This window comes from Lampetra fluviatilis, chromosome 4 (assembly GCF_964198595.1).
Source record: "Lampetra fluviatilis chromosome 4, kcLamFluv1.1, whole genome shotgun sequence".
Classification (NCBI taxonomy): domain Eukaryota; kingdom Metazoa; phylum Chordata; class Hyperoartia; order Petromyzontiformes; family Petromyzontidae; genus Lampetra; species Lampetra fluviatilis.
The window spans coordinates 1,768,454-1,781,597 of NC_136278.1; the positions used below are offsets into that span (position 1 = coordinate 1,768,454).

At 52.6% G+C, this 13,144-nt stretch overlaps 1 protein-coding gene across 1 annotated transcript in view; it reads left to right on the plus strand.

Annotated features, from left to right (window-relative positions):
• LOC144931374 (slit homolog 2 protein-like) overlaps nt 1–13,144 on the plus strand; it is a 242,288-nt gene that overhangs the window by 204,373 nt on the left and 24,771 nt on the right. The window contains exons 25-27 of the mRNA XM_078855179.1: nt 229–356; nt 6,562–6,659; nt 9,509–9,648. Coding sequence (XP_078711305.1) covers nt 229–356; nt 6,562–6,659; nt 9,509–9,648 — 366 coding nt within the window. The remainder of the gene's footprint in view (nt 1–228; nt 357–6,561; nt 6,660–9,508; nt 9,649–13,144) is intronic.

Below are 13,144 nucleotides of genomic sequence, written 5' to 3' on the forward strand. Positions count from 1 at the left end.
TTTTACAGCAATATCTAATTACAGTGCCATTTATTTACAATGGGAACTCCGGTGTTGTGTCTGCATCCGATGCTGTGGTGCGGCCAGCACCACGGCCGCACGTGGTGCTCAGCCACATCGCCGCAGTGACGGCCTTAGTCGGCGCTCGCCAGCGGCGCTCGCCCAGATGGTCTCGAGTGGACGCTACGCGCGGCGGTGGGTGGGTGGTGACCTTTGTCTCTGGTGCAGGGCCTCCACCGGACGTGGCCATCCTGGCCAAGTGCAGCCCGTGCCTGTCGGAGCCCTGCAAGAACAAGGGCATGTGCAGCGCAGACCCCGTCGACTACTACCGCTGCACCTGCCCCTACGGATACAAGGTACGGCGGCTCGCCGCAGCCAATGCTACGTCTTCGCCGGGTGCGTCCGCCCCGGCCGGGGGTCGCGGCGACACGGGAGAGAGAATTCCCACGGCCGGCACACGCGCCGCATCCGGCGTCGAACGGAAAGCACGCGTGACGTCGCCTAGCGTCGTTGGGGCGCGATGCAACGAGCGGAGAGGGCAAAACTAAAAAAGCTGTCAACGCGTTCGTCGAGAGGGGATGCGCGCGGCGACGTGCGGGTCAAAGGCCCCTCGTTTCGTAGCAGAGCGGCCGGAGGGGCCGAGTGCGTCACACGTCATCACGCAGCATCACGCGGCAGTCACGCAGCATCACGTGGCAATCGCGAGCGGTACGATAGAGACTTGCGGTTCATCACCTCTGGCGTGGCTGTAGCTCAGAGCCACAGCCACGCACGGTGGCGGCAGGAAGCTCGTGGGGAACCTCCCCAAGTCGTTGTCGAGGTGTGCGCGTGCTCCAGCATCGCGCGGCTACGCCGAGTCACCGACTCTCCGTGTAAACCCAGTACCCCCTCACTAGTACCCCTCACTGAGCTTCTCACCATGTCAATTGATGCACTGCTCAGATTTTGTTCTGTAGCCGCCACATCGATAAGTTGCCGCCGATTCTGGAATTATTTTTTTCCCAAAAGAACTACATCCTCATCTAAATTTTATTGAACTCTTTTTACTACCAATATGCACGTGTATGCTAGTACAGTATACAGGGACCAGTGGCAGAGTGGTTCGTGCGCCACGCTACGAAACCGAGAGCCCGAGTTTGAGTCCGGGCTATGACTAAAATGCGTGGCTAGTGATATCTGTGGACCGCACTGTGAGCCTGGAGACCTGAGTTCCACTCTTGGCCATGGCAAGCATCAGTGGCAAGCAAAGTCTGAACCCTTCCTGGGCCTAAACCTTGCCGCCAACCTGCGCTGACCAGCGTGGTGAAGTATGGTCAAACGACCCTCATAAACCAACATGGTGTGAAGAAAACTTTGTCCAACAGTAGATTGACAAAAAGCTGTCAACTATTATTACTTAGCATCTCACCACGGTGGCTAGGAGATGTTAACTACCTCGCCTGGTATGCAGGAGGTCGCGGATTCGATCCCGACCCTGATGCCTGTATATTTGCCGACCCTGATGCCTGTATATTTGAAGTCTGAATGTTCTCTCTGCCTGCGGTGGTGTAGATTTTTCTCCGGGTCCTCCTGTTTTTCCCTCCACATTTAGAATCAACATCACGCGTTCAGAATATTCGGCTGCTATAAATTTCCACTTTGTTGAGCTGTCATTTGTGGCCGGGTCGCTTCTGCAAAAGAGCCGTACAGCTCAGTGGGCCTTACCTGGTTAAATAAAAAATAAATCGTTTAGTTTAGTTTAAAGCATATTACACGTGCGCCCTATGAAGAAACCCAATCTTTGTTTAAAGTAACCCTGTCTGTGTGAGCACCTTTTCGCCTGCTGACCTCATATCCTTCACGAACAAAGAGACCCCCCCCCTCACCCTGCCCCTCCCTCTTTTCAGTACCTGAAAAGAGGGAGCAAACACACACACGCGCACACAATGCAGGTACATGAAACAACCAAAAACATTCCGGTGCACGCAAAATACAAAAGCGAGGGCCAGAAACGCCACCGAGCGACGTGAATGGGGGCTGTTGTCGCACGCGTTTATTATCCGGTGGCGGTAGCGGCGGCCGCCGTGGCATCCTACGCCGCTCTTTTGATTTACGACGCCTCTCGCGCGTCGTTCCGGTCGGGCCGCTCGCGTTTGGCCGTGTTGGAGCCGCGGGGAACTCCGTGCCGCCGCTGCCGCCCGTTGGCGGTAATGCGGGGAGGAGGAATCCGACTCGCCTGACCCGGCCCGCTCTGAAAGGTGCGGCCGGCTAATGGAGCACCCTGGGAACGCGTTGGGGCCCCCTCGGTGGGTACTGTTGGCCGTGGGGGGTTTTTGTCGCCCCAGGTTTGTTGGGGGGGGGGGGGGGGGCGATTTTCGATCGGCCGATTTGAGTTTCATGCGGTCGACGAGGTGTCGGAGGTCTCGCTTGAGCCCAGGAAGCAGTTTTTTTCTGTTCGCCCTCCCCCCAGGGAATGGCTCTCCTAAAATAGAAGAAATATTTAAATAATATCATGCCCATTGAAAAGAGGTGTTGGTGACAATCTGCTTGATTTTTTTTTCTGTCCATCTACGTGCGCTTGTTTCCTTGTTTCTCTCTGTGCGCTGTAATGCCTTGGTATCGTACCTTCTTTAGGTTTTGTGCGTCTATCTTATCTGTATGTCGCTGTCTTCATTTGTCTCGCTCGGTGTCTTTCTCTCTCCATGTGTCTCCCTCCCTGTCTGCCTACATCTCTCTCTCTCTCCATGTCCATCTCTGTCTGTCTCCATGTCTCTCGCTGTCCTGAAGCCCAACTCCATTTTCATGATAAAGTCACACTCGTTTCTACGTGGCTTCACCGAAAGAACCGAAGAGTGAACCGCAATATCTTGCTGACCTCACCATGGACCATAAACAATCACGCAAACTCCGGTCATCCTCGCAGCAGCAGCTCTTGGCTAGCCATCGAACAAAGACGGTCACCACATCGCACGCTTTCAGATGTGCTTCTGCGTCTGTCTGGAACGATCTTCCTTCCGATATTATGAAGCCACTGGAGCTGTGCACTTTTAAATCATCTAGATTGAAAACGAATTTCTCTGGAACTGCTTTTTGTGTTTAGTTTGTTGTCCTTCCCCCGCACCTCCAATCAGCACGGTTGACTACGTTCGGTGCGACAGAAGTTCAACAGACATACATTAGCCGACCCTGAGCCTAGCACCCATTTTGCCCTGACGTTTTTTCTCATTACCAAAGCCACAAACTCCTGTTTGAAACAAACAGCCCAGAACACGCAGCCTGGGCACACACAATCCTAGGTACGCATTTAGTGTCTATGAGTTAAGAACTATTTGTGTCGATTACATCTTCCGTTGAGGTGTATTTAAGTAATCTTTTTTTCCTGCTGGCTTTAACGGCCAAAGTGCCGTGGCTGAGGAAGCGCACGGCAATCAGTCGCGTCCCGTCGCGGTCTGCGCCGGCACCGTCGGGAGAGGTCAACAGCTGATCGGTGGATAATTGCCTGGTCGCGGTCGCGGACGTGGTTTCGATTGTTGTGTTTCCCTCCCCGGAGTCTTCCCCGGCCACGTTGATGACTCGCACGGGCCGAGGCCTTTAATGACCCAGCCGCCCCGATCCCAGCCTCTCAGCATACCCCTGGACCGCACGCCGTTGCGCCGAAGCGATCGATGCGACAATTAGAATCGGCGCATACTGCTCGTTGAATGCTTTCTGCGAACTGCATACACGCTTAGTGTCAATTATTCTTCGATGCGTGCAGATTTTATATTTTGGCTAACGGATGAAGCCAAACCCCATGTATAAAACAAAGGAGACCGAAATGGCCACGAATTTTGCCTCTAGAGTTGGTGGACTAAAACAAGGCTACGTATGGTGACGTCACGAGCCACGCGGAGTAGGAGGACTGATCTTCACATTCGTGCCGTTCGCTGCCGATAAATCACCTTTTTGGGTGTATCATTACTCTCACTTTGTAACCGCTGATGTACGCGCGCCGTACACACAACACAGGGTTGGGAAAGTTGCTTTTAGCGCTGTGATGATTGATTGCGGGGAGTAGCTGACTTCACCCGGCTCTCCGTTTCCGAGTCTCACTCAGCGCTTTTGACCCGACCGGGTGAATGAGGAGGGTGAGCTGTTTTCCCCGTGAGTTCGGCAGCGTCGAGAGCGCCTCTCTCCCCTTCAGCTGCGAGCGTCGTGGATCGCATAACTTTTGATTCAGCGCTCATTCACGCAGCGGCACGGCGACCGGCTCGGGTAGGACTGTAAATAAAAAAACACACCGGCAAGCCAGTATGTTGCATTTATTAAATTGTTGAGCTCGCTGGCCAGGATTGGGCAAAAAAAAGTATCACGTGACCATGCTCAAGAAATGTTCACACGTGCAGAAACGCGCGTACACACGTGCGTACAGACGTCTGTGTGTACGCGTTCGGGGCAAGCACGGACACCTGCACTGCTCGTGTCGTAACAAACATGCGGCAGTCACGCTGGTGCGTAGAATTTTCTAATTATAATGTTTTATTAAAAACGCATTTTCATTGTATTTCAGTGTCAATATTTCCCCGGAATCTTAGCAGATATGGGCATTACCATTAATGAGCTCCGTGGTACTTAATTTTTTTATCCGGCCAGGTGGCTCAGCGGTAGAGTGAGCGGCTCGCAATCGGATGTTTGCGAGTTCAAGTCCTGCGATTGGCAGTTGATTAAGCCCATTAACTCTCCGGGGTTGATAAAAACGAGTACCACTTTGTGGAGAATTCGACACTGCTCGTCTTGCGGATGAACTCTCCCCACCGTCACAGGAATGCGGAATTTCCCTTTGACCGGCTCAGGGCTGTAAACAGGAGATGTGCACTGCCTCGATGCGCATTAGAGCAAAAAAATCACCGTGGCTCGACTCGTGGGTACGTTTAGTGGTCATTGCTTTTGGGGGTTTTGTAGTTTTCATGAAAACCTGAGAAGTGTCGGCTCGGCCAGACGAACACGTGGGCAGACTTGCCGACGTAACATTTCCTGAGTGTAGCAAAAACGAGCCAGCGAGTAACCAATCGACTGCCTTTAGGCGGAATAATAAACTTCCGACTGCAGCACGACTGCGATCATAAAACAAAAAAAAACTCATCACCGCTTTGGAAGTGGCCCTCCAGATGGAAGCGGGTTTGAAAGCGGCAGAAACGTTATCCTGGCGGCCGTAGCAAAGCATCGGTCGCAATTACGGCTCTTATTAGCGAGCGCCAGCGGAAGGATATTGTGTTGCGCTTGCGCCGCATTAGCGTTTAAATGGCCCGGTTGATGGCTGGCAATTTGTTCAACCGTTTCAGGGGTCGCAGATCCTAAAAGGGCACTGATCATCAACGAAACCCTAAACCTATTCATGTCGCGTTACGCGATCCCGGAGCCCCCCTTTGGCTTGGTGTAGTTTCCAACGGCGAGGCTCATGGCCGCGCGGGTGCCCCTTTCGTCCTGTAATGCGCGTATGTACATAAGTACGTATGTTGACTTTCTTTTTCACCGTACGTAGCCAACCGTGCTAATTGGAGGTGCATAATGAGGCACCGCGCGTCGCGATCGGGGGGTGGGTCATACCCCCGTTTAGGTTTTTGTTGTTGTCAAAGTTGTCGCGGGCATTAATGGGACGTTGAAAATCGCCCGACAGCGGACTGCGGTGCGATTCACGTGTCTGCGAGGGTGCCTTTTTGTTGAAGTAATGCTGGTGAACGCGGTTGCAAACATTGGTTGCAAATTGCCAAGGTGGTGGTGTGTTTTGGCCATTTAATAAAGAGCCTGGGCCTACATCTGTTTAAGTCTGCGATGATCTCAAGAACTTCGTGTTGAGGGAAACCTCCGCGTGGTCCTACTTTGCATGCCAGCGGTGAGGTTTAGAGTTGCCACCTGTCCTGATTTTCCAGGGATTGTCCTTTTGTTGAGGTAGCTGTGGGGGACATGGAGAGTAACAATGTGTGTCAGCTGGATAGCAATCCACACCTCAATACATTGCATTTCACGTGCAGTTCTCCCCCTCTCCTGCTATTGTGAAATATTATCCTGAACTCCGCAATATCCCCCGACGTTTTGCACATCAGAGGTGGAAACGCCAGGCGGGGTGCGTAGGGCCCACCGCTAACTGGGGCATCGCATGGAGGCCAAAGCTTGGCGGTGGTGGGGGGGATGGGATGGGGTAGAGAGCCGGGGCCAGAGGTCGCGACATGGGAAGTGTTTATTTGACAGCGGGCGGTTGGCGGCACTTCCTCCCACGTTACCACCACTCAAAGGTCGGGGGGGGGGCGCTTTTGTTCCACCAATCAACGCCGACCGCTGGGAGGTTTCTTCTCATTTTTTTTTCAACTAAAAACGATGACGGAGAACAAAAATGGTCACGTTCGGGGGCACTAGATCTCGTACGGCGAATCGCGAGCTAGGCAGATCATACCGGCGTGGAATACGGGCAAGCGATGCTGGACACGTGCGCTCGAAACAAAATGCGTGTTTGCATATGTTGAACTTCTATCGCACCATACATAGCCAATCGTGCTAATCGGAGAAAATGCTGTGCCCCCCCCCCTCCCTTCGTTTGCCTCGCAGGGTCAGGACTGCGACACGCCGATCAACGCGTGCGTCACCGGACCCTGTCACAATGGGGGCACCTGCAACCTGCAGGATGGGCGAGACGACCGATTCTGGTGAGAGACGGGGCCTCACCCGCAGGGAGGACTCCCGCTGCCAGCGGTTTGTCTGTTGCTCGAGAAGTAGGAGGCAAAACTCACCGCTTAATTCGAAAGCGGAATGCAACCGTGCGTGTTGAGCGGCTTTGCATTTTACCTCAATATAATTGCAACTTTTTTATCCTGCGTTAAACTATTAGCATTTCCTTTTTATTTTACCAGGTAAGGCCCACTGAGCTCTTAGCGCTTTTTCAGAAGCGACCTGGCCACAAATGATAGCTCAACCAAGTGGCTTATCGTGTGGACATGTATAGCTGCCAAATGCTCTAGGCACATGTTTATAAATGGGGAGGGAAAAGCCGGAGGACATGGAGAAAAATCCACCGCGACCACAGGGAGAACATGAAAACTCTATATATACAGGGTGCTTAAAAACAATGCTAACACTTCCGAGAATTTGCAACAATACCACAAGAAATGTGCCTCCGAGCTCTGGAGACCACTTGGAGAAGATTCCAGGCATGTGTTGACAATGATGGCGGACAAGTGGAGACTCTTTGACTTTTTGAAGCTATTCACATACATTTGTTATCATGTTACAGTGCATTATCCGTTCTTTTTCCATTATAAACAATAGTCCCATATCAGTGTTAACATTTGTTTTAAGCACCCTGTATATGCATGAGGATCGGGATAGAACCCATGACCTCCTGAATACCAGGCGAGGGAGTTCACATCTCACCACTGCGTTGCTGCCGCGGTCTCTTAGACGCTGGGCCGCCAATGCGCTGAGACCTGTCCGGGCCAAAGAGGCCAAGTCCCCACGGTAGCCGAGCTCTGGGCACACTCGCACAAAAACAAACAAGAAACCGGACCACGTTTGTCATTAGCACAGCCTGCTCGTGGAAGAAGAAAAAAAACATATTAGTCGGTTGAGGTTTTGACCAATGGCTCTTGTTCAGAATATAAGACGGGGCAAGAGAGATTGGCCGTGTTATTGCTGGGGATCACACGCTACACTTGAGGCGCTTTAAACATTTTTGACGAGAGATCGATCACGATTCCCAGGCAGTTCTACAAACATATGGAAGGAGCTCTCTTCATAGATTTACCACGTTTCTGGGAGGCTCAAATGGAACACGTGTCAACCCTGTCCACTCCTCACTAGCCACGACCCACACCCAACCACTATTCCTGCCCACACTGCGAATGGCACATTTGTTTTCTTCACACGTGCGAATCTGATCTATAGTGCCCCATCTGCATATCACGTGAGCCTCATTTGAATATCGAGCATGGGGAACAGCCAAACCTGTTGTGCAGCTGCTTCTGGGCTGTTCCAGAGCCAGCAGAGAGCCCATTTGGTGGTGGTGGAAACAAGGCATTAACCTCTGGCCCCCGGCACGACCCCGGAATATTGACCCCAACGTCAGCACAGAACCCACCCATAACGCCAATTCTAACCGTAACCCAAACATGAACCCCCGCGATCATCTAAACGCAGCCTAGCCATAGCCCCATGCCTCGCCCTCCTGAGTCTTGCCAAACTTCCAAGTCAAATCGTGTCATGCACAATCGTACTTGTGGCCCCATAACCTTCACTTAGAACTTTGGAAGTGCCATCTAAGTACGCTCCTAACCCCACTCCTAACTCCTAACCCTAGCACCATGCACGGCACTGCATCTAACCCCGGGCTCAAAAGCAATCCCGATTATTTTTCTTCCCCCCCCTCCCAGCCGCCAGTCGTAATCCTAACTCTTACACCAGCAGCTTTCTGTCTCCGGGTAATCCCCCTGCGATTTGTGAGTTCAGCGAGTAGGTGAGGGGGGCACCTATCGAGCACTGCTGCAAGGGCGGGCGCTCGCGCGCTTTAAATCTGGCAGCCGTGCGCGCAACAACGGGCTATCCATTCCCATTGTAATTTTTTTTTCACTCCTGGCTAAAACCTTTTTTTTATCGGCAGCGTCGCCCATCGCGGTAAAAACAAATTCCTCGCACGAAAAAAAAATCGACTTTGAAACCCGATAGCAATTGTATCGACTTGCACGTTTGTTGATGTTTACGGAAGAAGCCACTTGAAAGGTCCTCGACGGGGATCATCGGGGGGGGGGGGGGGGGGGGGTGATGCGCCGCCGATTGGCGGCGAGAGTGCCACTATGCTGGTGGCAGTGGAAGCAGCACCTGCCAAGTTAGGCCGGGTACCACGGTGGCGAGATGTTAACTGCCTCGTATACAGGAGGTCGTTGGTTCGATCCTCACCCTGACGTCTGTATTTTTGGAGTCTTCGTGTCTTTCTCACCGTGGTCACGTGGATTTTTCTCCGGGTCCCCCGGTTTTTCCCAGCACATTTCAAAGAATGCATTTAATTTTAAGCAGTATTTTACTGCTTTAAATGTCCACGTGATAATCCACTTCATTGAGCGATCATTTGTAGCCAGGTCGCTTCTGAAAAAGTTCAGTGGGCCTTACCTGACAAAATAGTTTAGTTTAAACTCCCCCCCAAACCCACCACCTGCAGCTCTCCATCCCACCATGACCACTACCACCACCACTTCCGTATTACCATCACCACTATCATCATAATGATCACCGCCACCACCACCAGCATCAGCACTACAATTCTCATCGTCCCGACCACTGATATGCCACCACCATCACCGCCACCGCTATTATCACCACCAACACCACCACCACAACCGCCACCGCTACAACAACCACCACCTAAAGCATCACCAATGCCACCACAGCCACTATTATCACCACTTTTATCATCATCATCGCGACCGCCACCACTACCACCACCGCCTCCGCCACTCCCCGCAGACTCCCCCTCCTCCGCCCTGACCCGCTTGCCCTCTGCTGCCAGGTGCGCTTGTGCCGACGGCTTTGAGGGAGACCGGTGCGAGGTGAACATCGACGACTGCGAAGACAACGACTGTGAGAACAACTCCACCTGTGTGGACGGCATCAACAACTACACCTGCCTGTGCACGCACGAGTACACAGGTGAGCGTGGGGTGGGGGGGCGGAGGGGGAGAGTGGAGTGACGAGACGTGAATGCGATTGTGCGCGCTAACAATCCCGTGCGAGGGACACAGCAAAGACAAAGTTCCCCCGTGTAGCCTTGACTGACTGTCGGGACAAGTGCTGTCAGCGAGCATCCAGACGTACGCGCACACGGGCGGTGACGCGTTTCGTCGCTTGCTGCAGAGGTTCGCAATGCAATTAATACTGCGCTGGTGTGGTGTTGGCTGTAAAACAAATACCACGCGCCGTGCGCTTTGCGCGCAGTGGGACGTTCAAAGATCCACGCGACGTCACTCGCGAAGGGCAGGCCACTGCATGTGCCGGCGTCGGAGTCCAAACATGGCAAAATTTATAAATTAAGCGGCAAATTACCCATTGGTAATCTCCGTAGCAACGCAAATGTGGCAGGACCCTCCTTTAAAAAGAGTCGCGAGACTCGGTGAGGCTTTTGTGCGTAAACACGTGAAATAAAAAAACAACATGTAAATACACACACACCTATCACACGCGTAAATACATATACTCACACGTAATTATAGATTCTACACACGTAACATGTATAAAATACATGCGTAAGCACCCTAATGCTGACACAAAAAATACTTAAGCCGTGGAACAAGAACACAGTTGCACTCACACTGGGAGGTGCAGCCCAATGCAATTGCATACATTGCGGGGAGCTTCAGACATGCGGATTGTATCGTCGGTAATTTAAAAATCAAATCAAATCAGGTCGACAAGCTTTGCCGCAAACAGACACATCACTCGGTCCACGGGCATCGGCACAATGACGTGAGTTGGCAACTCGTCGCTAGCAGACTCAATTTTATTATTTTAAAAACGAAACTATTTTTTATTTTACCAGGTAAGGCCCACTGAGCTATATAGCTATTTTTCAGAAGTGACCTGACCATCACAAATGATGGCGCAACGGAAGTGTCTTACGTGGAAATTTAAAGCAGTCAAATACTGTAAACGCATTTTTCTAATCGTCGGAGGGAAAAAACACAGGACCCAGAGAAAAATCCACGTGACTACGGAGAGAGAGACACGCAAGCTCCAAATATACAGGCATTCGGGTCGGAATCGAACCCACGACCTCCTACATACCAAGCAAGGCAGTTAACATCTCGCCACCACGGCGGTATGGGACGCATGGTGTCTGCGGGAAGGAGGTGGGCGATGTCGTGTTATGGCCAGCGCTCGTGACCCCCGCGACCGCATGAAAGGACGTGACGTTTTAATGCGCTTACGGAATGCCAATTAGCCCTCGCTCTCGTGCCTCGCGGTCAAGACGGGGCCGGCATCTTGAGCCGCGTCGAGATTTTCCCGAGCGTGTGAGCAGGAGGGACTTGTTTCCCCTGATCCCTTCGGCGTGAGTTGCGAGCGGGGGCTAGTGGCGGGGTGCGGTGGGTGGGTGTCATTCGTGATAGCTGAGATTATCGGCATCATTTTTTTTAATCATTTAAATTGTTGCGATTGTGCAATTGGCGCTATGGCACGAATAGTCTATTCGGAACTTTTACGAAAGGGTGGATAGAGAATGACCTGTGGAATAATATACGGTGGAACTAATTAGTAGATCCCTTTTAAGTTTTATTCTCAACTCAGGAGCGCATTTTCCCATGCACCGTGTTAGAGAATCGTCCGTCGCCTGGCAGTAAATCCAATACATGTTTTTTTATTCTCAATGCTGGAATTTTGCCAGACAAAGTGAAAAAACTCATTTAATGTGAGACACATGTCTTTTTTACAGTCACCATCGGTGACCAGGCTGAGACCGACCATCAACGCACTTGAGAACCCGGTTTAAAGACAAGGAGCCGAAACATGGATCCCAATCCAGGCTCAGTTTTTCCTCTGTACACGTCCGGTTAGCGCGGTTGGCTACGTGCGGTGCGAAAGAAGTTCAACGCACGTACGTGCGTAACACCGAGCCACCCGTTCACCTCGCGTTTTACAGCTTTCGTTTAGTCAGCGTTCGACACCTTATTCTGGAAACGAGGTGGACCCCTTGCTGGGCTGTTATGACGAAACGCATTAGCAGCTTGTTTAGCGAGTCGCTCCTGTTCGCCCGACGCTTATTTACGCGCCGATGTATTAACCTTCAGATTTATGCGGGGGGGTGGGGGGGGTAGTAGTGGATTTCGCATTTTTTTTCTCTCCCCTCTCTTTTCACGCGTGAAAAAAAACATCGTTTTCCTCACGTCCGAAATCGTCGCGCTGGGCTTGCACCTGCCATGGTTTCCGAGCGGGACGTAAAACATTTTTTTATTGTGAGGTAACAAAAAAATCTTCACGGGACTTCCCCCCCCCCCCCCCCCGCGTGGATTTGGCGGCTTGCGCCATTCCGTTTAGCCTCGAGGCTGTGCGAGCAAAAGGTGCTCCAAGTGGGCACCAGGGGTGGGCGAATGTTTAGCCAAAACACACAGTTTAACAAAACACAACAATTAAAATGTTTCTTTTTAGAACCTTTCCACTGCACGCAGCTGTTTTGAGTGCGGCCGTTTGCGAGTCTAAAGACGTTTGTAATGCAAAAAATGCGCGCGCCCCGAATGCGTGCGCGCGGGTATTTGTTTAGAATATTATACACAAGACGTAACCTCATTATCGTATCGGATTGGCTTTAAAGAAGTCTCAGGGCGGCTTAACCGTTGCTCGAATGTATTTTAGATATCAAATGAGGGGACTGTCAAACGAGTGTATCTTGAGAAAGCGTAATTATGGCAAATTTAGCGCAGATTCATGAAATTTCATGCCTTGGTTGTCAGGTGCCACGGCACATTGCGCACCATTCCCATACTGCCAGGAACCGCCGCCGGGAGGAGGCGTTCGCTCTCACGCTCTCTCTCCCACCCGCTCTGTCTCCACCCGCTCTCTCCCCACCCGCTATCTCTCCACCCGCTCTCTCCCCACCCGCTCTCTCCCCACCCGCTCTCTCTCCACCCGCTCTCTCCCCACCCGCTCTCTCCCCACCCGCTCTCTCCACCCGCTCTCTCCCCACCCGCTATCTCTCCACCCGCTCTCTCCCCACCCGCTCTCTCCCCACCCGCTCCCTCTCTCCCGCTCTCTCTCCACCCACTCTCTCTCCACCCACTCTCTCCCCACCCGCTCTCTCCCCACCCGCTCCCTCTCTCACGCTCTCTCTCCACCCGCTCTCTCTCCACCCGCTCTCTCTCCCACCCGCTCTCTCTCCACCCGCTCTCTCCCCACCCGCTCTCTCTCCACCCGCTCTCTCTCCACCCGCTCTCTCTCCACCCGCTCTCTCTCCACCCGCTCTCTCTCCCACCCGCTCTCTCTCCACCCGCTCTCTCCTCACCCGCTCTCTCTCCACCCGCTCTCTCTCCACCCGCTCTCTCTCCACCCGCTCTCTCCCTCCCGCTCTCTCCCCACCCGCTCTCTCTCCACCCGCTCTCTCCCCACCCGCTCTCTCTCCACCCGCTCTCTCCCCACCCGCTCCCTCTCTCACGCTCTC